The sequence below is a fragment of the Apteryx mantelli genome, chromosome 32 (genome assembly GCF_036417845.1).
Source record: "Apteryx mantelli isolate bAptMan1 chromosome 32, bAptMan1.hap1, whole genome shotgun sequence".
NCBI classification, from domain to species: domain Eukaryota; kingdom Metazoa; phylum Chordata; class Aves; order Apterygiformes; family Apterygidae; genus Apteryx; species Apteryx mantelli.
This window is the reverse complement of record NC_090009.1, coordinates 1,152,839-1,174,953: the sequence shown is the minus strand read 5'-3', so window position 1 is coordinate 1,174,953 and position 22,115 is coordinate 1,152,839. Positions and strand designations below refer to the sequence as shown.

The 22,115-nt window shown below is 57.0% G+C and overlaps 3 protein-coding genes across 3 annotated transcripts; all 3 read left to right on the top strand.

The window, feature by feature from the left end:
- Nucleotides 1-6,535: 6,535 nt before the first annotated feature.
- On the top strand, nt 6,536-14,699 carry LOC136994687 (butyrophilin subfamily 1 member A1-like). The gene is made up of 7 exons (XM_067313618.1): nt 6,536-7,034; nt 7,769-8,050; nt 8,351-8,467; nt 11,062-11,082; nt 11,347-11,379; nt 11,700-12,141; nt 14,666-14,699. The coding sequence occupies exons 1-7, from the start codon at nt 6,560-6,562 to the stop codon at nt 14,697-14,699; spliced, it is 1,404 nt and encodes a 467-aa protein (XP_067169719.1). The 5' UTR covers nt 6,536-6,559.
- Nucleotides 13,310-17,413, top strand: LOC136994716 (zinc finger protein 436-like). The gene is made up of 4 exons (XM_067313779.1): nt 13,310-14,751; nt 15,336-15,462; nt 15,964-16,077; nt 16,415-17,413. Exons 1-4 carry the CDS (start codon nt 14,728-14,730, stop codon nt 17,389-17,391), a joined length of 1,242 nt encoding a protein of 413 aa, XP_067169880.1. The 5' UTR covers nt 13,310-14,727; the 3' UTR covers nt 17,392-17,413.
- A 1,918-nt stretch (nt 17,414-19,331) lies between these two features.
- Nucleotides 19,332-20,238, top strand: LOC136994742 (class I histocompatibility antigen, F10 alpha chain-like). The gene is made up of 3 exons (XM_067313865.1): nt 19,332-19,617; nt 19,785-20,057; nt 20,141-20,238. The coding sequence occupies exons 1-3, from the start codon at nt 19,362-19,364 to the stop codon at nt 20,236-20,238; spliced, it is 627 nt and encodes a 208-aa protein (XP_067169966.1). The 5' UTR covers nt 19,332-19,361.
- Nucleotides 20,239-22,115: the final 1,877 nt, after the last annotated feature.

Here is a 22,115-nt window from a genome sequence, read left to right as displayed (position 1 = left end):
GGGACAGTGGAGACAGCAGGGGACATGTCGCCCCCAGCACTGTGAGGTCCCTAACGAGGGCAGGTGACAGGGCAAACAGTTCTCCATCATCTTTAACATTCTACTTAATTCTTAGGTGTTGATAATGTCTCCTTACAGCCATGCTATCAGCATAAGTATCACTTCTTTAAGTAGCCAACTAGCAGACCAGCCCCTTGCTCTCTCACTGTCCAGTTCTGCTCAGTCTCTCGTCTTTCTCACTTCATCTTCTAATGATCAAATAGTCATATGACGTATGACTTGTCCTAGTCAAATAGATTTTTTCCTCCTGGCGTTGGTGGATAGGAAGCAGTCTTGATTTTGTGTTCCTCTGGGATCCTTGGATACGTATCCTTGGAAAACTGTTTCTTTGCAGTAGATACCCTGCATCTACCATCCAACCGAGCCTGGATACTTTGTGTTCCTCTGTTTCCAAGAATACCAGTGAACCGAGCGGGAGTGGGAAAGTAAATATGTGGAAACCAGCATTTACAAAATAAGCTTTTGCAAGAATAAAAGTCATCCTAGTGAGGTCCAAATTTCCAGCACAAGCTGACCTTCAAAGAAGACTTCCCTTCAGAAGCACTCTCTGCTCTCTCATTATTTCGCTGCCTTTGATTGTAGAGGCCTTTTCCCAGAAGGAAGTTTAGAAAGTGCCTTGCTGATTTGCTTGTGGTGAGACATGGACCATGCAAGATTTGGGAAGGGTGAAAAGGGTATGGAGAAGTGCTGGCAAAAAACCTTAGTCACAGTTTAGAATGACTGAGGTTGTGTTCCATTTTTTCTCCTTTGCTTCTTGAAGTAGTTGCAACAAGCCCAAACTGCAGGTCAAATCTTGAGGACACAGTGCATTTCTTCTTGCAAGTTCAAATTCTGCTGGGACACCGCTTAATCGTCCCTCAGGGCCAAAACCTCCTGGCTGTGACACTGGGACTCTGTGTGCCTGCGAGAGGGAGCCCTGGACTGTCTGCAGGGATCTCCTGGAGACAGGCGTGGACCTCCCAAGGCCGGGCAGGAATGCAGGAGCGTGTGTCCATGCTGGGACTCTGCCTCCTGGTCTTCCCACGGCCCTTCCCTCTCAACCACTCTGCTTGTGATCCCAGCAACCAAGTGGTGGGAATTTTCCTCGACTCTGAGGCAGGTGAGGTCTTGTTTTACAACCTCACTGACAGGTCCCACCTCTTCACTTTCACCAGCAGCTTATCAGAGCCGCTGCGCCCCTATTTCAACCTTGCCATCAATAAAGGGGGGCAGAAGGCAACTCCCCTGACCACCGGCCCCATCCCAGCTCGGCCCTGAGGTCCTGTCAAGGACAGTGATGGGCACAGCTTGGATGGTCTCCTCTGTGCTGGGCAAAATTTGTTTCTCCTCCTCCTGAGGAATTCCCTGGATTTCAGCTTCTGCCCCTTGGGAGAGGCGTAGCCTTGCACTGCATGCCACTGGGAAGAGGAAGAGTCTGGCTCTTTCTCCACTCCATCCTTGCATTCACTGCTCCAGTCTAGTCTGTCTGTGGTTTGTGTGCTGGGCAGCCCAGAGCTGGACACAGGCAGCCTCTACTCCAGATGTGGTCTCCTCACCCTGTACTCCAGATGTGGCATCGACCAGCACTGCACAGAGAGAAGAAGTGACTCCATCCCCTCCAACTGCCTCTCAAGGGCCTAAAAGGGACCTGGCAGCAGTGGGATTTGAACTCATGCCTCCAAAGAGACTGGAGCCTTAATCCAGCACCTTAGACCGCTCGGTCACACTACCCTGGTGAGGGAGGCTTTCCTTGCTATGGAATACAGCGCCCAGGAAAGTTGGGGGATTGTGCCAAACTTACTCTGGGATCTTTTAAGAGGATTGTGGGAAAGTGCAGAAGTGATGAGGGGATATTTAGGGGCTCTTCTCCTGGCATAAGGGAGCTGAGGAGGGGGGACGTGGGGAGGGAGAGGCAAGGCCATCTCGTACGGCAGACAAGAGCCCTGGCCTGGCCCTGCACACCTGAGGTAGGGCCTGGTCCTCTCCCAACTAAGGCAGGGGCTGTGGTAGCATGTGGCCATCTTGGGAAAAGTGCCTGCGTGGAGAGGGGGGGAGATGAGGACTGGAAGGGTCCGTGTGGTGTCCTGGACTGGGCAAGGGGGGAACACGGGCCCTGAGTGAGGAGCTCGTGCGGGCTGGAGGTCCTGCGACGTCCCCGCAGAGCCGGGGTCCTGAGACCTGGGAGCGGATGGGGCCTGGCAGGCGAGGGGGTTGGCTACTGGCCAGCATGACTGACAACTCCGCTCTGTTCCAGAGCCAAAGAACACCCTGCTCCTCCTCATCCCTGTGGTGCTGGCTGCTGTCCTCACTGTCATCGTGGTGGTTGCCGGCTTCGTGGTCCGGAAGAAGAGCTCAAGCAAGGGGCTGGCCAGCCATCGGTGGGCGCTGTGCTGGCGGCGGGTGCGGAGCAGGGAGGAAGGTGAGACACGGGGTCTGTGGGGTGCCGGGTGCTGGGCGAGGGAGGTGCGGGGAGCCCTGGGGTGGGAGCAGGGCTGTTCTGGAGGACACGTGAGCTGTGCTGGGAAATGGGGCTTAGCCCCTTGCCGATTGCTGCCGGGAAGCGGCTTTAGCTGATGCCTGCCTCGTCTTTGCAGGGAGAACAGAGAAGGGCTACAAACCCACAGCAGGTGAGTGAGTGGAGGCTCCTGCCCGCTGCCTGGGCAGTGGGGCTGGGCCACCAAAAAACCTAAGGCTTTTTTGCATGCGAAAGCACAGTGCTGAGACAGGGTGGGGAGGAAGCCTGGCTGTGGGCTCCTCTCAGTCACCCGGCCCACGATGGGGGATCCAGAAGCTCTAGTGCAAGGCTGCTGCTGGCCCAGGGCCCACAAGCAGGCACCCTGCATGTCTGCAAGGCTCCGGGTGAGTGGCGCGGCTGACAGCGAGGGTTGGGACAGCGGCGTGGCTCCAAGACGCCCGTGCAGTGCCTGATGCGCTGGGGCTCCTGGTGGGTCAGGTGCAGGTGTTGGGAGCCCCGGTGACACTCACCCTTTTCTTTTCTCTGCACGCAGGAAGCAACCCGTCCATTTAAGAGCTTTGCCTTGGTGGGTAAGGGGCTGGCGGAACCCCACTGCTCGTGCTGCTACTGGATGTGACTGTTTGGGAGGAAAGGAGGTGTGCTGGCACCTCATCTCCTGCTCTCCTGCTTGGCAGCTGAAAGGAATTTGATGAAAGCAACATTATCTCTTTTTGAGATCCAAGGAGCAGACAGCAGCACTGGTGCCTCCTTTGCACTCCTGCAAAGCCTAATGCTGTAGTGTAACCACGCCGTCTTACGTGTGCAGCATCCAGCAGTGGGTCTTTTACTCCGGAGCTCGTCTTGCGCCCTGGACCTGCTCTGAGGAAGAGCTGTGTTGTGAGGGAGGAAAAGCACCAACAACCAAAGGGAGCTAAGGGGATCATATGACTGGTCTGGGGCCCAGCGAGGGTGCTGAGGTGGGCGTTGTTTGAGTGTAGAGGGACCCTCAGTGCAGCAGGGAAGGTCCCGGGTGTACTCTGGAGAGCAGGTATGCATGCCCAAAGTCCTCTGGTGCAACCCATGGGCCCTTCAGCGTTTTCCCATGTGTTATGTTGGGGCTGTTCTGGTTGCACAGAGCTGCTGTGGCTTCTGCTCTCTCACAGCACATCTTTCTTCAGCTTTTTCTCTCTCAGGCAGGGGCTGACTTCCGGAAATGCTTGTAACGGCTGAGGCTGAGCGTGCTACTGATTCAGATCGGAATGAAGTTTGAAAACTTTTAAAAAGGATGTTGAAATGGAAAATCTGCACACCATAAAATGAAAAACTAGTTAGAAAATGCTAAAGATCAGCTTTATAGAGAAACGCAATAAATGTGTGGAGCTGTAGCTCTCTGGCACCAGTGACTCATCTTTCTGCGTAACCCCCCTTTAAAAGGAAGTCTTTCCCTCTCCCCTGTGTCAGCACCCCAAGGACACTAATAGGCATTAATGGCCCTGAGCAGCTCCACCTGGCACCCCCACCCATACCCTGCCCATGGCCCTGGGCTCTATTGAAGCTCAGCTGTGGGCTCCCAGCCCCTTCCCAGCTGTGTTGGAGGAGCACTGCTCTGCTCTGCAGCTTGGTCCCAGCTGTGCATGTGCCTGGCCATGGACCTTGCTGGTTTGGACCCCATCCTGTGGGCTGGCTTCCCAGGTTTCCCTGGCCCTGTCTCCTCCCCATGGACTTGCTTGATGCCCCAGACTGCCTTTGTGGACAGCGGGGTGACAGAAAGATCCAGAGGAATGGTTTATCCTGGCTGTAGACCCCGTCTGTGTGTCCTAGTGTACAGGACTGAGCCTTGCCCAGGCTGTGGCTCTGCTCTCTGCCTTCCTCCTGGCGTTCACACCAGAAGCTGAGAGTGTTGCAGTGTCCGGGGCTGCAGAGATCACCTTGCCCAGGGATCTCACCCGGGAGCTCCTCGTGGCCCCCACCTGCCCTTGGACCATCCATTCCTCCTTCATCCAAAGCTGCAGCTGCCCTGCACACCCTGCCATTGCTGCGTGTGTGCGTGGTGGGAAGGAAGGGCTGGGGCCTCCCACGCTGCCGTCCCCTGTGATGCCACCTTGGTGAGACTGCTCCAGCAGGGCCAGCCTCTCTGGCCACTGCTGTCCCCCCAGGAGGAAATGCCACTGGCATGTGGCCCTCTTGATTGCCCTCTCCCCAGGCCGTGTCTCACTGCCCGCTCAGCCCCCCGTGCCCCTGGGCTCTCTGCTTCCATGCGTGCTGCAGGGAGGGCTTTGGGTCAGTGGTGGGGGTGGAAGGCAACTGAACTGCACTGGGATCCCTCTGCCAGACACCAGTTCCTTATGCTTGCTGGAGTCTTGGGGCTATGTGCAAAGCAAGCAGCCCAGCCCTGCAGCATCTGGAGAGCCTGCCGCATTGCCTCCTGGGGAAAATCCATCGGAGGGTGCGTCCAAGGGGGCAAAGGTTGGAGTGGCTGGGTGCACCCTGGAACCTTGTGCAGCTCAGACACGTCTGGTGAGTGACTTCTCTTTCTGGAAAGCTCCCTTCTAAACGCAAATCTCTCCTTTTCTGTCTGCAGCACCCCCAGCTCCTGCATGCCCAGCTTGCTCACAGCAGGTGGATGGAGGGATCGCAGGGTGCGCTCCGTCCCCATTGGGAAGAGCCTGGTGGTGTGTCCTGGCTTGCAGGACAGAGTCTTGTGCAGGGTTGGGTCTGTTTTGGGGTCAGGGAGCAGGACTGAGTGCTGGCTCAGTCCTGTGGCATCCCCCTGCCCCCGGGGAAGCTGGTGAGGGAGTGTGGGGCAGTGTGTGGGGCTGCAGAGCTGGCCTGCAGCCGAGGATCTTGCCAGGTAGCCGGGTGCAGTTCCGTGTTGACCTTGAACAACTGTTTCCTCCTTGGTTAGGAGTTGCAATGGCCCTGCCCATGCTGCCATTTCTGCTGGGGGAAAGGAGTGGGGTGTGTGGGGTGGGTGTTGTGCTGGGGTCCTGACAAGGAAGAGAGACTTTGAATGTGGAAGGAAGTGTGAGAGTAAGGGAGCAAGCAGAGCATGTGGAGGAGGCAGGGCCAGCGAGAGCCTGGGCTGTGGGGAGGGGTGAGCTGGGTGGTGGCCCGGAGGGCATGGTGGGCTCTGCAAGGCCCTGGGCAGCCTGGGCACCTTCCTCTTCCCAGGCAGCTCCCGTGTTGCTGTCTCCTGTGACACCACCTGTGTGAGACTGTCGCAGGGAGGCTCCCGGTCCATGACTGCAGCTCTGGGCTCTGCTACTCTCCTCTGCAGGCAGAAATGCAAGCCATGATGTTGCCCCCTTCCCTCCATCCAAGCCTCATCTTGCTCCCTGCTCAGCCTAACTCGCCCCCTTGGCTGCCTGTTCCCACTTTGTGAAGTGAGGAGTTTGTGTTGGCTGCGTGTTCGTGGTGGGGATTTGGTGGGATTTCTGGAGTCTGTGTCCTGGAGAAGTGCTGCCCCTTGGCCCCAGCTGACCCTCCATTCCCCTCATTTTTCCTTTCCCCTCTGTCTTCTCCAGGTAAAGCCTCAGAGAAGATGCAGTTTCTCTTGGGCTCTGGCTGCTCCAGCCTCACCAACCATCTGCGGGGCATCCTGTGTTATCTTGTGACTCTCCATGTTCTCCAGCTGGGATCAGGTAGGAATGTCATGGCCCGTGTCGGGTGCTGCAGGGCTGACATGGGCATTGCCCAGCTGTGTCTGCCAGATGTGCGTCGCTGTGCCCAGGCACCTGTGTCAGTTGAGAGAGGGGAGGAGGTGGCAGGGAGGAGATGTGAGCCTGGAGCACAGCCCCGGTTGCGGTTTCATTTTCCCTCTTGTTCTTCTGTGGAGGCTCTGCATTGGCTGGGCTAGACTTTCAGTCCTGTTCTTTAAGACCTTCTTGAACTCTATGGTTATGGAGAGTTCCTGCTCTGTGAACATGATCAGCAGGAGGTGGAAGCCCTTTACAGGCTGATGCCAACTCCAGAGGGGGCGGGAGGATCTTTCCAGGAAACCTCATTCTCCTTCACATCCTCCCACTCCCTCCCCTATTTCTCTAGTGTCTTTGCTTTTCCCTTCTGATGCTACAATGCCTGCACCCAACCACTCCCACAAAACTCATCCCCCTTTCATGCAGATCATTCAAGTCACGTCTGCAAAGGCTCAGTGTGTGTCTGCTTTTCCTCTGTGTCCTTCTCCATTTCACAGCCCAGCTGAAGGTGGTGGGACCAGGCCACCCTGTCACTGCCACCGTGGGGCAGAGCATTGTGCTGCCCTGTCATCTCTCCCCCAGCTTGAATGCGCAGAGCATGGCTGTCAGGTGGATCCGGCACCACAACTCCAAAACAGTGCATCATTACCGGGATGGAGAGGACCAGTTTGCAGAACAGATGAGAGAATATCAAGGGAGGACAGAGTTGTCTCATGATGGCCTCAGCAGAGGAAGACTGGACTTGCGAATTGTCAGTGTGAGACCCTCCGATGATGGAACGTACGTCTGCACTGTTGAAGGTGCTGCTGATTATGCAGAAGCTACAGTGGAACTGGAAGTGGCAGGTGTGTTGGTGGCTCAGCTGCCATTTCCACCTTAGCTGCATTTCCATGATGGTAGTTTTGGACAAGGCCACTAAGTACAGCTTACTCAAAGGGGTAGGAAAATGCTCCCCCAGGGAATGGGGGAATTGCCAATGCATCGAGGGAGTCGGTGCTCTATGGCTGGAAGAGAAGAGTCTTTGAAACAGGAGGAGGCCAAGAGGGCTCTTCCCTTCAGCATCTGAACCCATGCCCAGGAGGGAGCACGTCTTGCATGAGCAGGGTCGTTGGTGGCCTGGGTGGGGTTGTGTGGTTAGAATGGCTGGAGATGGGAGGAGAGCTCTTTGCAGGTCCAGCTAGCTGGGATCTTTGTTTTGGGTTTGCTTTTTGTGCAATAGGAGACCTGACTCATTGCCAGGAAATGTCCAGGGTTAACTAAACAAGTGTGGGTGCTCAGACAGGGCCTTGGGATGTTGACAGCTCATGAGCCCGGTCTTCCTCTGCTGTGGAGGATGACAGGAGATTTAGGGCTGTTGGCACTTTGTGCAGGGACCTGGAGGTGCTGATGCAACGGTGGGTGGTTCTTGTGTGCGTAGCACCATGGGTGCATGAATGCCTGGTCCCGCAGCCCCTTCAGGACTTGGCTGGACGGGGATGTGGATGGTATCTACACAGAGCATAGCAAAGTACTTCCCCTTTGACCTGGATGCTCTCAGTCCTCAACCCAATCAACCCAAGATACCTCCTTTTCACCCCAGCCATAGGCTCTTCCCTGCTCGTCTCGCTGGAGGGTTACCAGGGCAGAGGGATCCAGGTGGTGTGTCGATCGTCCGGCTGGTTCCCGGAGCCTGAGGTGCTCTGGAAGGATCCTCGGGGGCAACGTCTCCCCTCGGTCTCTCAGAGACATTCCCACGACGAGCGGGGCCTGTTTGAAATAGAACACAGCCTGAGTGTGACAGGGGAGGCAGACGGGAACTTGTCATGTGTGGTGAGGAACAGCCGCCTTGGCCAAGAGAAGGAGTCGTCTCTGCACATATCAGGTGAGTTCCCTGCAGTGTCACTCGGGGAGCGGGGGGAGAACGTCCCCTTAGGAGCTGTGTGGAGGGGAGATGAATGCCAGCGGTGGTGCTGAGTGGTGAGAGAGAGAGGAGCTCAGTGGAGAGGGACCCCATGGGAACAGCTGGAGCCCTCCTCTGCCCTGGAGCACAGCTGCACCCAGCTGCACTTTTCTGGATTCGGGTTTTCTTTCTTCTTTCTTTTTTGTTTTCAGTCATGTGGGAAACATGGGGTTTTCCTCAGGCCTCAAAGTGTAAAATGAACCTTTCCTTTTGCTTTCTTAGCTCCCTTTTTCCATGATGCCCATCCCTGGAAGGTGGCTCTGGCAGTGATGCTGGTGGCTCTGTTAGTGTGCATACTTGGTTTAATTCTCTTCAGTGTTCATCTGTTTAAGAAGACAGGTAAAATCCTAACGGGGCAAGGGAGGAACTATTTAGTTGCAAAGGGATGTTGTTTAGAGGGGTGAAGAGTGGAGGAGTGAGGCTGTGACGGAGCTGGAGGCCCTGACCCACCTCTGCTAAGGTGCAAAGGGAGCTCCCCCGGGCATCACGGCTGTGTTTGCAGCATGCCTTCAGCGTGCTGAGAACCTGACTTGGCCTTCCGGCAGAAGGCAGGGGGACAAAGCGGGAGGAGAGGGAGCACGGCTTTGGGCCAGGAGTTGTGGGAAAATCCACCTTGTGCTGAGAGCTGCTCTAGCAGCGTCCCAGCTGAGTTTGCCAGCAGGCTGACACGGCAGGGGAGATGTTGCGTGTTGGTGTGCAGCCTGGGAAAGCACATGGCCAGGGTGCTGTGAGCAGCTCTTATGCTGGTATTGATGCACAAACCTTGCAAATACACCACACTCGCTTGAATTCATCTTCATATACAGTTGTCCAAGAAAGGAGGGTGAAGAGGCTTGTTCCATTTCTGTGTATTGATTGAAAGGAAAGGGGCTAAGTCTGATCCTGCACACTTGTGAGCTGCTGATGTGGAATAACCAGGGAGAGCTTGAAGAGTGCGAGGGCTTAGAGCCCTGCGCGTGTCTATGCATTGCCCGTTTCCTGGTAATAGGAAGGGAAAGGGGGGAAGAACGCAGAAAGCAGGGCCTGCCCCTTCCAGAGTTGCTTGTGCTCCCAAAGGCAGGTCCCCTGTTAATCTCCTCTTCCTTCTGCTTTTTCTTTTTAGAGCAACAGTTCAGAGATCTGGGTGAGTCGTCTTTCTGCATTCCCACTTCTGAAACATTTCCAGTGTTGTGTCGTTGGGATGGAGACTGGCTTGATGCTTTTTGCATGTTGTCTGAAGCAATGATTTGGGTTACAAGAAGGCCTGGCTGAGGCGGTGGGTTGTGTGTGCCCATGGAGTACCAGGGGTGCAGTAGGCTGGGATCAGGGCATGTTCTGGGAGTGTCTGTGCATTAGCTGCTCTCTGCGTATGGGAAGGAAAAGGGGGAAGAACGCAGAGAGCAGGGCCTGCCCCTTCCAGAGTTGCTTGTGCTCCCAAGGGCAGGTCCCCGGCTAATCTCCTCTTCTTTCTCCTTTTCTTTGTAGAGAAACGGTCCAGAGATCTGGGTGAGTCATTTTTCTGCATTTCCACTTCTGAAACCTTTCCACAGTGTTGCGTCATTGGGATGGAGACTGGCTTGATGCTTTTTGCATGTTGTCTGAAGCAATGATTTGGGTTACAAGAAGGCCTGGCTGGGGCGGTGGGTTGTGTGTGCCCATGGAGCACAGGGGTGCAGTAGGCTGGTCCCAGGGCATGTTCTGGGAATGTCTGTGCATTACCTGTTCCCTGCATATGGGGGGGGGGGGGGAATAAAATGAGGGGAGCACAGCCATGCCCAGCGATGCCTTCTCCTACGGTTTTCCCTCGGCGATGGGAAGCTCTGTGGTGCATGGCCTCTTCCTTTTCCTTTGCTTTGCAGAGAAAGAGTGCAGAGAGATGAGGGAGTCTTCTTCCTCCAGATCCAGTTCAAAAAGCTTTCTAGAGCTGTGTGCCTGGGATGGACACTCGCTTCTTGGTTTTGGTTATTGCCTGAGAGCTTGAAGAGTGTGATGGCTTAGTGGCCTGTGAGTGTCTGTGCATTACCTGTTCCCCGGATACGGGAAGGGAAAGGGGGGAAGAACACAGAGAGCAGGGCCTGCCCCTTCCAGAGTTGCTTGTGCTCCCAAGGGCAGGTCCCCGGCTAATCTCCTCTTCTTTCTCCTTTTCTTTTTAGAGGAATGGTCCAGAGATCTGGGTGAGTCATTTTTCTGCATTTCCACTTCTGAAACTTTTCCACAGTGTTGTGTCGTTGGGATGGAGACTGGCTTGATGCTTTTTGCGTGTTGTCTGAAGCAAGGATTTGGGTTACAAGAAGGCCTGGCTGAGGCGGTGGGTTGTGTGTGCCCATGGAGCACTGGGGTGCAGTAGGCTGGTCCCAGGGCATGTTCTGGGAGTGTCTGTGCATTAGCTGTTCCCTGGGTATGGGGGAGAAAATAAAATCCTCAGCGGGGTCAGAACCATCCCCAGCAATGCCTTCTCCTGGGGTCATATCTTGGGGATGGGAAGCTCCTCTGCTGATGAATCTTTATTTTCTCTTGCTTTTCAGAGACCAAGACCATGGAGCTGAGTGAGTCTCTTTTTCCTGGTTCCGCTTGTAAAAACTCTGCAAAAATCTGTTCCCTCCTGAATAGAGGTAGCTTTTCCTGATGGTTGTCCCAAGTCCAGTGCTTTCCAAGCAAGGTGTCAGTCTTCCAGACTGAGCCCCCAAAGCTCTGTCCTGAGGGAGGATGAACTCAGGAGTGTCTGGGAAGCCCTTGAGCTGGTTTTCGTGGCTGCTGCTGAGGGTCTGGGAGGAGGCAGGCTGGTACGGAGCCCTTCTGCAGGAGCACGCACTCTTTTCACATTAGCCAGCCCTCAAAACAGAAGGGATTTTAGTGCACGGGACCCACACCTGAGCTCTCTCCCCTCCTGAGGGAGCAGCCATGGCAGGAGAAGACCCTGCTCTGATCACATGTTGCTTTTGGTGTTTTTCCAGGAGAACAAGCTGCAGAACTGGGTGAGTCTCCCCATGTCACGAGCTCTAGTCACCAAGCTGAGCCTCTGCCCAGGCTCCGGGTGCTCAGCCCTTTCCCTCTTTGCCCATCCTCTCCAGCAGTGCAGTGGCTGGGCCCTGGGGAAACCCCGGTGTGATGTGCAGGGAAATGTGGCCACCTCTGGGTGACCAGAACAGGGCTGGACCCTCTCGCCTGCCCATGTCCACAGTGTGGCCCTGCCTGGGGACAGGCTGTGTGTTGTAACCAGCTCTCGTCTTTCCTTGCAGCGTGGAGAAGACTTGTTTTGCCTGTAGTCAAAGGTAAACCCATTTTGTTGTTTAATCCTCTCGCCGTTCTTTCCTTCTAGGGGTATCATGCTCTTTTTCTTTGTGTGCCTGGGGGGCAATGGGTCTGGGCAGTGCAGGGGCAGTGCTGGGCAGTCCCTGTCCTCAGGCAGTGCATGGCTGGGCAGAACTTGTACCTTGCACCATGAACTTGAGGACCCCAGTCCTTGTTTCTCCTTGGTGGAAGGAGGTGCCACATCTCCACCTCAGCGGGGCAGACCCTTCCCGAAAGAGGGGAAAGCCTGCCCAGGGCTGAGCCTCTGCCCTTGACACTCTGACTCTTCTTGTGCCTGTAGAGGAGGTTTCCCTGGATCCTTACACAGCTCATCCCCAGCTCATCCTGTCTGAGGACTGCAAAAGTGTGAGATGGGGAGAGACACATCAGGACCTTCTGAAATACTACAAGCAATTCTGTTCTTCATTCTGTGTGCTGGGCCGTGAGGGGTTCACTGTGGGGAGGCACTGGTGGGAGGTGGAGGGGGAGGTGGGTGCTGAGTCACACTGGTCCATAGGGGTGGCCAGGGAGTCCTTGAGGAGGAAGGGACCGATTGAGCCAAGCCCTGAGGAAGGGATCTGGGCTGTGCAGTACCAGAAGGGAAAGTTTGAGGCTCTCACATCCCCTCCCACCCCCCTGTCCTTGTCCCCAGTCCCCAAGAGGATCTGGGTGTGTCTGGACTGCACAGGAGGGCAGGTAACATTTGTCAATGCTGATAATGGGGCCGAGATCTACACGTTCCGGTCAGTCCCATTGGTCTGGGAGAGGATCCGCCCTTGGTTTTGTGTGGAAAAAGGAGCAGTGTGGCTATGCCCCAGCAACAGCACCCCTCCCTCACACGCACCTCAGCCCACCTCATCTCCAGCCTAGGAGGCCTCCTGTCCTTCCCCAGATGCTCCTTCTGCTCCCCTCCTTGCTCCTGCAGCAGCAGATGGTCAGCTCAGCTCTGCCCAAACCCAGGGAGCAGGCAGTGGCTGAGGGGGACAGGGTCTGCTTGGGGCTCCATTCCTCGTCCTGGAGAAGGGAAGGAGGTTTGGGAGGCTCTGAGGAGGGTGAGAGGCCCTGCCTGAATCGCCCAGGTGTCCTGGCCTCTCCCCTGCCCTGTGCTGCCTTTGCTGGGACACAAACCCTGCTCTCGCCCACTGGCACCTCTCGGGGCCGTGCACGTGAGCCCAGGAAGGAGCAGAGGCCCTGCCCCGGCTCTCCACCTTCCTCTCCCCTCCGTCACGCTGGCCTTGCACGGGCAGTTCAATGGACTCTGCTGGCACGAGGTGCCCAGAGTCCCCCAGCTGCCTGGGTTTCCTTGACATGTGCTTGGAGCCGAATGGGGGGAGGGTGTCTGGGCTCTTCTTTCTCTCGTGCTCTGTCCTGCCAAGCTGCTGTTCAGCAGAACTGTGGTCAATAAAGGTTTGCACACAAACGTGGAGGCGAGGCAGTGGGGGCTCCCAGTGCTTTTTTTGTCATGGAATCTTTCCTCACTGTGAAAGAATTTTGCAACTGGAGTGAAGAAGATTTGGGAGCCGGAGGCAGTTTCCCTCCTCGGGTGTTGCCGCTGCCGCCAGGCTCTGGGGCTGCACGGACCCACCGGGGCCGGCGCCGGACAGGGGCTGAGGGCCGGGCAGGGCCGGGCCGGGCGGGGGGGGCCACGGGAAGGGGCGGGCAATGGACAGGAAAGGTCTGGGGCTGCCGGAGCCGAGAACAAAGCGGAGCCCGAGCAGCCCCGGGGCTGGGAGATCCGGCTGCGATGCGGCAGCGCCGGTAACCGTCAGGGTACCCGGGGCTGCGCGGGGCGGGGCCGGAGCCTTCGGGGGGGGGTCCGGATCCCCCTGCAGTGGCCCCGGGCTGGATGCGGATCCCCCTGCAGCAGCCCAGGCTGGAGATGGACCCACCGGCACCTCTGGAGGTGGGTACGGGTGCATCCTGTGCACCTCCCCTGGGGTGGCTCCGGGTCCCCCTGCACCTTTGGGGCTGGATATGGACCCTCCGGCACCTTTTGGGGTGGGTACAGGCCTCCCTGCACTGGCCTGGGTTGGGTATGGGCCCCTCCTGCTCAGGGAAGGGACAGTGGAGACAGCAGGGGACATGTCACCCCCAGCACTGTGAGGTCCCTAACGAGGGCAGGTGACAGGGCAAACAGTTCTCCATCACCTTTAACATTCTACTTAATTCTTAGGTGTTGATAACGTCTCCTTATAGCCATGCTATCAGCATAAGTATTACTTCTTTAAGTAGCCAACTAGCAGACTAGCCCCTTGCTCTCTCACTGCCCAGTTCTGCCCAGTCTCTCATCTTTCTCATTTCATTTTCTAACGATCAAATATTCATGACATGAGCTGTCTGCCCATGAGAGGTTAATGGGCAGACAGGGACAGGCTGGAGCGAGCCCAGCGGCGGCCACCAAGTTGGTGGGGCTGGAGGTCCGGATGGATGGGCAGAGGCTGAGGGTGGTGGCTTTGTCCAGCGTGGAGGGTAGACAGCAAAGGGGGATTGAATCGCTCTCTGCCACTGCCTAATGGGGTTGTAGAGCAGCTGGAGCCAGGCTTTTGGAGGTACCCAGCAACAGGATGAAAGGCAACGGGCAGAATTTGCAAGATGGGAAATTCTGATTAAATGTAAGGGAGGAACCTCCCCCCTTCATCCTGAGGATGGTCAAATATGGGGACAGAGGCATGGGAGATCTCCGTCTTTGGAGATATTTAGATCTTGGTGGGACACAGAACTGAGCAACCTGATCTAGGCTTGAAGGCAGAAGACTTGTCCTAGTCAAAGAGATTTTTTTCCTCCTGGCGATGGTGGGTAGGAAGCAGTTTACATCTTGATTTCGTGTTCCTTTGGGATCCTTGGAAAAGTATCAACTGTTTCTTTGCAGTAGATACCCTGCATCTACCATACAACCGAGCCTGGATACTTTGTGTTCCTCTGTTTCCAAGAATACCAGTGAACCGAGCGGGAGTGGGAAAGTAAATATGTGGAAACCAGCATTTACAAAATAAGCTTTTGCAAGAATAAAAGTCATCCTAGTGAGGTCCAGATTTCCAGCACAAGCTGACCTTCAAAGAAGACTTCCCTTCAGAAGCACTCTCTGCTCTTTCATTATTCCCCTGTCTTTGATTTTAGAGGCTTTTTTCCCAGAAGGAAGTTTAGAAAGTGCCTTGCTGATTTGCCTGTGGTGAGACATGGACCATGCAAGATTTGGGAAGGGTGAAAAGGGGATGGAGAAGTGCTGGCAGAAAAGCTTTTTGAAGCCTCTGCCTTTTTCTTTTCTAGCACTGATGGGCTGCTGTGTCTTACTCCAGAATAACCAAGTGTCCTGAAACACCAGAAAAGAGATGACTACCTTGAAACTGGCTCAGGTAGACAACTTAATGGGGTATGTTTGGGGGCTCACTCTGGAGATGGGAGAGGAAACCAACAGAATAAAAAGAGGGATGATGTGCAGGAAAACAAAATACATTCCGTTAGCAAGAACGTTTGTATATCAGAGCAGAAAACCAGCCATTTGGGAAAAGGAAACACCTATTTGTGGATACAAAAACTTGCCTCATTCTCTGCCGATGCTTCAATGCCCTAGATGTAGGCTGCAGGGAGCTAGACAAGAAGCAGCTGCACGTGCACTGGGAAAAGCCACCCTTCGCTGCCTGCCATCCAGGTGGGACTGAGTAGACCTTTGGTTTCCTTTTGGGGTTTCATCCCTGGGTCTTACTTGGAGGTTTGTTTTCAGGTCTGTGAGTCTCCTCCTCATCCACCCCATCTCCTGGGAGGAACGGCAAGCCCTCGCTTCTCCATCTGAACCCTGTGTGCTCTCTTGGTTTCTTGGGACAGGCTAGAGCAGCTCTGCTTCCTCCTCTCCCAGGACCTCTGGGTTTTGGTGGTTCTTCCTCTTAAATGGTGGGGCTGAGGCAACAGATACTGAAAGGAGGGTCTCTTGCTCTTCCAGGAGCCCCTGACCTTTGAGGAGGTGGCTGTGTATTTCACCAAGGAGCAGTGGGCCCTGCTGGACCCAAGGCAGAGAACTCTCTGTGTGGACGTCATGCTGGAGAATTACGAGAACATGACATCACTGGGTGAGGAGTCCTGTGCCTTCGAGTGCCAGGAGCCAAGAGCTCTCTGAAGCTTTTGCTCAGGACCTTTATGGTCTAGCTGCTCTCAGTTTTCAGATGGATTGAGCTCTGCAGTGCTCAGGAGTGAGACAGATCATCTCCTTGAAGCTCTTCCTGTGAGATAGAGTGAGAAGGAACCTTACAGAAAAGCTCTCTCTTCTTCTCTTTGATATTTTTTCCAAGTGGATGGAAATATCTTTCTTCCCCATGAGGATCTTTACCTGAACTAGCCCCATCCCAAAGATTGGCTTTGGCCTGTGCAGGTCAAATGTTCGGTGTTTGCCTTCTGTGAGAGCTAGGTGGAAGAATCATGTTCGTGCGGACACCCGTAGAGCCCAGGTAGCCAAGATGACCATATTCCCATTGCCAGGCCAGGGAAAGGTTAACATTCCTTTAATTTTACAAATACTCTGCAGTTCTGAAGCCACTCATGCTATTATCTCCTGATTTCCCCCTCTGGAACAGGTTTTCCCACTGCCAGACCAGATTGGCTCACCCAGGTGGAAGAGGGGGAAGAGCTCTGGGTCCCTGATCTTCAAGAAACAGAGAAAAAAGAAACACTCTGCAGCCGATGCGCAGGTGAGGATATGGGACCTTTGACACAGACCGTGACAGTCTACGTCAGCATAAACTTTCATACCCTACCAAACCCATGCCAGGATTTTAGCCAAAATGTGATGTGTCCTACTATGCAATACAGTTCCACTGATGCTGACTGGAAATTAGAAGATATTTCCTCTCTGTTGACTTCCCATTCTTCTGTCCCTGAGAAACCATGGAAGCAGAATTGCTGCACCCTCAGCCAATTTCCATGATTTATTAGTTTGCGCATTAGATTTTTTTTTAACCCCTTCCCCCAGATATTATTTCTACCTGGCCTAAGAAATAACCTGTCTGGCTTCTCTGTGTCACGCAGGTGCTGGGAGAGACAGGGAGCTTCAGGAGGAGGAGGGTACCCAACACCACGATCCTGAGCAGGTGAGAGTGCCTGTAACATCAGCGTTGATGTTGGAAGAGAAGGCTGCCGAGAGCGCCGGTCAGGCAAGAGCCTGTGAGAGCCACTGGAGTCCAGTAATGGAGAAGATGGAGAGGAGAACGGCTCACTGTGGAGGAGGTGATGACCACCTCAGAGAAGCACCAGTCCAGGAGGACATCCACCCTGCAGACGGATGCTCGCTGAACTCTGAATGTGGAGAGAAGGCCAGCTGGGGCTTGGACTTCATTACACCTCAAAGAGATGACTCAGGAGAGAAACCATTTAAGTGCCTTGAATGTGGGAAAAGCTTCATGCGGAGCTCCGACCTTATCGTCCACCAGAGGACCCACACCGGGGAGAAGCCCTACCAGTGCTCCGAGGGTGGGAAGTGCTTCAACAGGAGCTCCAGCCTTGTGACACACCAGAGAGTGCACACCGGCAAAAAGATGTACGAGTGCCCTGAATGTGGGAAAAGCTTTACCCGGAGCGTGACGCTAACGGCACACCAGAGGACCCACACAGCAGAAAAGCCCTACCAGTGCTCCGAGTATGGGAAGTGCTTCAGTAAAAGATCAAACCTTACTAAACACCAGAGGCAGCACACTGGAGAGAGACCATATAAATGCCCGGACTGTGGGAAAAGCTTCATACAGAGCCCAGACCTCATTGTCCCTCAGAGAACACACATGGGAAAAAAGCCCTACCAGTGCTCCCAGTGTGGGAAGTGCTTCAGCGTGAGATCCAAGCTGATCCAACACCAGCGGGTGCACACGGGGGAGAAGCCTTATACCTGCTCCGAGTGTGGGAAAAGCTTTGGGCAGAGCTCACACCTTTCCGTACACCAGAAAACTCACAGGGGAGAAAAATCAGTGCTCCGGGTGTGGAAAGCCATTCAGTGTGAGATCCTGCCATGTTAAATATCAGAGACTGTCCACAGGAGACAGATATGTGGCATATTTGACAGCAGCAGAAAGTCTCACACATACTTTGCACTTAAATGCACATCAAAGAATGTGTGGGTTTGCAGGGGAGAGGGGGATACCTGCAGAGGTTTGGAAATTGTTTGGTGAACATGAGACTTTGTTCAAAATGAGCTAGCCTGCACACAAGCAAGGCTGTAGATATTTCAGAGAGGGTGGGTCAAAGAGGAAATACATTTGCTCTTGCTACGTGTAGCATCAATGCTGGCCGCTTGCTATGAGCCAGTCCACAGGCCACAGGAACGTGGGTGGCAGCACCATCCAACAGGATGCCACGGGCCAGGACAAAGACCTTGTGGGACGTCTGAGGTTTTGATTTCCACCAGGTGGCTGTTTTTTTTAATTTGCCTCTGTATTTCCAGATTGTCCCTGGTGAGGGAGGCAGGGTTAACTCTCCTCTGTTGTAGCACACAAAGCACAAAAGTGTCGTTTCCTTATTTCCTTCCATCCAGTGAACAGACCTGCGTTTCTACAGATGTCTGTTGTCTCTCGCATCCCTGACCATCTCCAGATGTCTAGCCCTTCACGGAGGGCTGTGGGGCAGATGCAGTGCACTTCGTCTTCCATGGTGGTGCTGCTAGGTGTGGTACTGGCACATCTCCAGCAGCCATCCACGCAAAGACGACGACTCACACTCTGCTGAGGTGACCTCAGCAAGGCCAAGTTATAAAGGACTGGCCAAATAGATCCCATAAAACCGCTTATAGTCCCCTGTAACACAGATATCAGAAGCTAGGTGAGATGAACACCAGCCCTGGTTACGTAGTAGGGCCTGAGCCTGTGACACAAGCCTCCTCCTGTCCTAGGAGATAAAGAGAGGGCTGGGAGCTCATGGGTGTAGCACTGAGCTTGGGGTGAGCTGTAGGGGCGCAGCAGCCAGGTTGGCAGGGGACCGTCAAGGCACGGAGCCATGGAAGAGCCCTGAGCCCCACCTGACCCAACCAAGAGTATTTGGCAACTGCAGCCGTCCTCCCTGTGAGGCTTCTGCCCAAATGGAAAGGCCCAAGGAAAGAAGGGGCACATCCTGGAGAAGGTGACCTGGGGCAGCCCTGGCTGAGGATAAGGCCACTGCAGGTGGAGCACGCAGTGAAGAAAGAAAACCAGAGTGCCAGAGATTCACCCTCTTCCCCCACAGCCACTCAGAAGACTTCTGAGATCTGAGGTTGCTATTTCATGTGTGTAGGGGTAAATCCAAGAAGGAAGGGCAGGGCCTGGAGAGATGCAGAGGTGGGTCAGGTTTTGCAAAGCGCTCCAAGGGGAGGCAGCACGAGGGGCAACAGAGTTCAGAGGCCGTGTAGGTGCGCTTGGCTCAGATGACCCTGCAGGGGCCAGGAGCCGCAGCCTGGTGCAGCGTGCTGCGCGAGCACGGCACGTCTGGCAAGCCCTGCTAACGGGCCATACCAAGCAAACAACTCATTTGGTCCAGCGAGAGGGAGGGAGGGAGGGAGGGAGGGATTCCTCCTTGCAGTGGCAGTGCCACATGCTGCTGCTCAAAGCTTCTGCCCCTCGCTTCTGCCCCCAGCTCTGCTCTGGCTGTGTCCTAGTGCTGCCTCCTCCCACCTGCCGTGACTCTACACCCATGAGCACCTCTTGTTCGGCCTGCTGCCACCAAGGCATGATTTTACACCCGCTCTGGGTCAGTCTGCTCCCCCCATGCGCTCTGTCCCATCCCCCTGCTTGGCCAGCTCCTGCCTCTGCCTTGCAGCCCCACCAAATTTGCTTGCGCAGGTAACAAGGGGAAGAAACAGGGGGGGCATAAAGCTGCTTCTCCTTTGGAAAAAGTCCTGCATTACCACGGTTTGGCAGGGGCTGCTGCCAAGGGGTGTCCGAGCTCCTCTGAGGTGCCAGGGCTGCCCCTGAGCCCCCGTCTCCCTGCTTGTGTCTCAGGGTATCACACACTGCAGTTCATGTACGGCTGCGACCTTCTGGAGGACGGGGGAATCCGGGGGTTTTCGCAGCGTGCCTATGATGGGAGGGACTTCCTCGCCTTCGACAAGGACACGCTGACGTTCACCGCGGCAGATTCTGCAGCAGAAATCACCAAGAGGAAGTGGGAGGCTGATGAGGCCATTGGTGAGAGAATGAAGCACTACCTGGAGAACACCTGCACTGAGTGGCTGCAGAGATACATGGAGTACGGGAAGGCCACGCTGGAGAGGAGAGGTGAGGGCAAGGCGGGCAGCCCCGGAGACGGGGACGGGCCCCGGGCTTTGCGCTGGGCCAGGGCGACGGAGGGCGCTGCCCGAGCTGGGATCAGGACTCAGGTGCGTGCATGCGGGGTTGGGCGCGAGCTGCCTGACCTGCCTCCCTGCCTCGCGCCACCTCCGCAGAGCGCCCCACTGTGCGAGTGTCGGGGAAGGAGAGCCACGGGCTCCTGACCTTGTCGTGCCGGGCTCACGGCTTCTACCCACCGTCCATCGCCATCAACTGGCTGAGAAAGGGCCGTGTCCAAGCCCAGGAGACCAAGCGGGGCAGCACCGCGCCCAACAGCGACGGCACCTACCATGCCTGGGCCAGCATCGAAGCCCTCGCAGCAGAGAAGGACGAGTACCAGTGCCGCGTGGAGCACGCCAGCCTGCCAGAGCCCGGCCTCTTTTCCTGGGGTGAGCACGGGCGCCCGGAGCTTGCAGAGCGCCAGCTGGGGGGGCAGCTCTGTGCCCCTGCTCATGGCCCCGCTCTCTTCCAGAGCCGCAGAGCAACCTGCTGCCCATCATCATTGGGGTTGTCATCGCTGCGCTCGCCATCGTTGCAGCCATCGTCGGCTTTGTGTTCTGGAAGAGCTGATCGGGTAAAGTGCTGGGGCCATTGTGTTGGGGGGAGGAAGACTGGGTCTCGGGGGGCTGCTGGCGGCCGGGAGGAGAAGGGGGCATGAGGAGGGGCCCCCGCAGGTGGAGCAGAGCCCAGGTGCGAGCTGCCGCTTTGGCTAATGCCTCTTTCTTCCCGCGGGGAGGAGGGAAAACAAGTACACGAAGGCCGCAGGTGAGTGCCAGGGGGCAGCTGTGTGCCAGGCCGGGTGCAGCAGCAGGGCAGGCTTTGGTCTCTGGTTTCTAGCGGCCATGGGGCTGGCGTTTCCCAGGCCCCGACTGCCCTTGTCGCCCCTCTCCTGAGCCTGCAGCTTTTACCCCGGCCCCACGGCTGGGGTAAGGGTTCCTGTCCTGCCGCTGGAGGCTGAGGCGCTCGGGCGCTGCCCTCTGCTCCTGGCGGCCGTAAGGCATCTCCATGGCTGGGTCCCAGCCGGGGGGCTCTGCCCCGGCCCGGCTCTCCCCACAGACAGCACAGGGTTCACGGTCCCCTTAGCGGAGGGCCGGGACTCACTGCCGCTCCTCTCTCGCAGCCCGTGACGGGGGATCCAGCAGCTCCGGAATGGGTAAGGGCTCGTGCTGGGAGGTGAGCGGGGGCCCTGGCCCAGTGCCCTTCCAGGACGGCACCTGGTGCGGGGCTGCGGGGTTCAGAGTTCAGAGGCTGTGTAGGAGTGCTTGGCGCAGGGGACGCTGCGGGGGCCAGGAGCCACAGCCTGGTGTGGCGCGCTGCGCGAGCACGGCACATCCAGTGAGCCCTGCTAACGGGCCATACCAAGCAAACAACTCATTTGGCCCAGCGAGAAGGAGAGAGGGAGGGATTCCTCCTTGCAGTGGCAGCGCCACATGCTGCTGCTCAAAGCTTCTGCGCCTCGCTTCTGCCCCCAGCTCTGCTCTGGCTGTGTCCTAGTGCTGCCTCCTCCCACCCGCTGTGACTCTACACGCACGAGCGCCTCTTGTTCGGCCTGCTCCCACCAAGGCATGATTTTACACCTGCTCTGGGTCGGTCTGCTCCCCCCATGCACTATGTCCCATCCCCCTGCTCGGCCAGCTCCTGCCCCTGCCTTGCAGCCCCACCAAATTTGCTTGAGCAGGTAACGAGGGGAAGAAACAGGGGGGGCATAAAGCCCTTGCAGCGCAGCCCCTGCTCAGCCTGCGCGGCGCATCCTGGCTCCCGGGGTCCGGAGGATGCTTGTGCCTCCAGAGAAAGCCCCGCGGCCCGCAGGGCCTCCCGCCGGCTCCTCCAGCGCCTTGCCGGCTCGCTCCGCGCAGCCCCCGCGGCTCCTGCCTGTGCCTCGGCGCCGCGAGCCGGGCTGCAACAGAGCCGGGCGGCCGCGCTGGGGCCCGGGCGGCCGGGTCGGGTCGGGCCGGGCCGGCGCGCAGGAAGGGGCGGGAGCAGCGCCGAGCGGCCGCGCCTGGAGCGGCCTGAGCCGAGCCGAGCCGAGCCGAGCCCGGCGCTGCCCGGGCGGCGCGGGGGCCGCGGCCGCAGGTACCGCGGGGGCTCCCGGGGGCCGTGGAGGGGAGGCCGGAGGCAGCAGCGAGGGGCGGCGGAGGGGCAGCACCGGGGAGCGCGGAGAGGCAGCACCGGGGGCTGCACGGGGGCCGTGGAGGGGCAGCACCGGGGCGGCGGAGGGGCAGCACCGGGGGGCCGCGGAGGGGAGGCCGGGGGCAGCACCGGGGCGGTGGAGAGGCAGCACCGGGGGCTGCACGGGAACCAAGGAGGGGCAGCACCGGGACCCCGGAGAGGCAGCGCCGGCGCCGCGGGGGCGGCTCTGTCCCGCCGTGCCTGGCTCCGCGCCGCTGCTCGCAGCCCGCCCGGCACCGCGGGCGCTTAGCCGGCTGCGCGGGTGCCGCTGAGCCGCC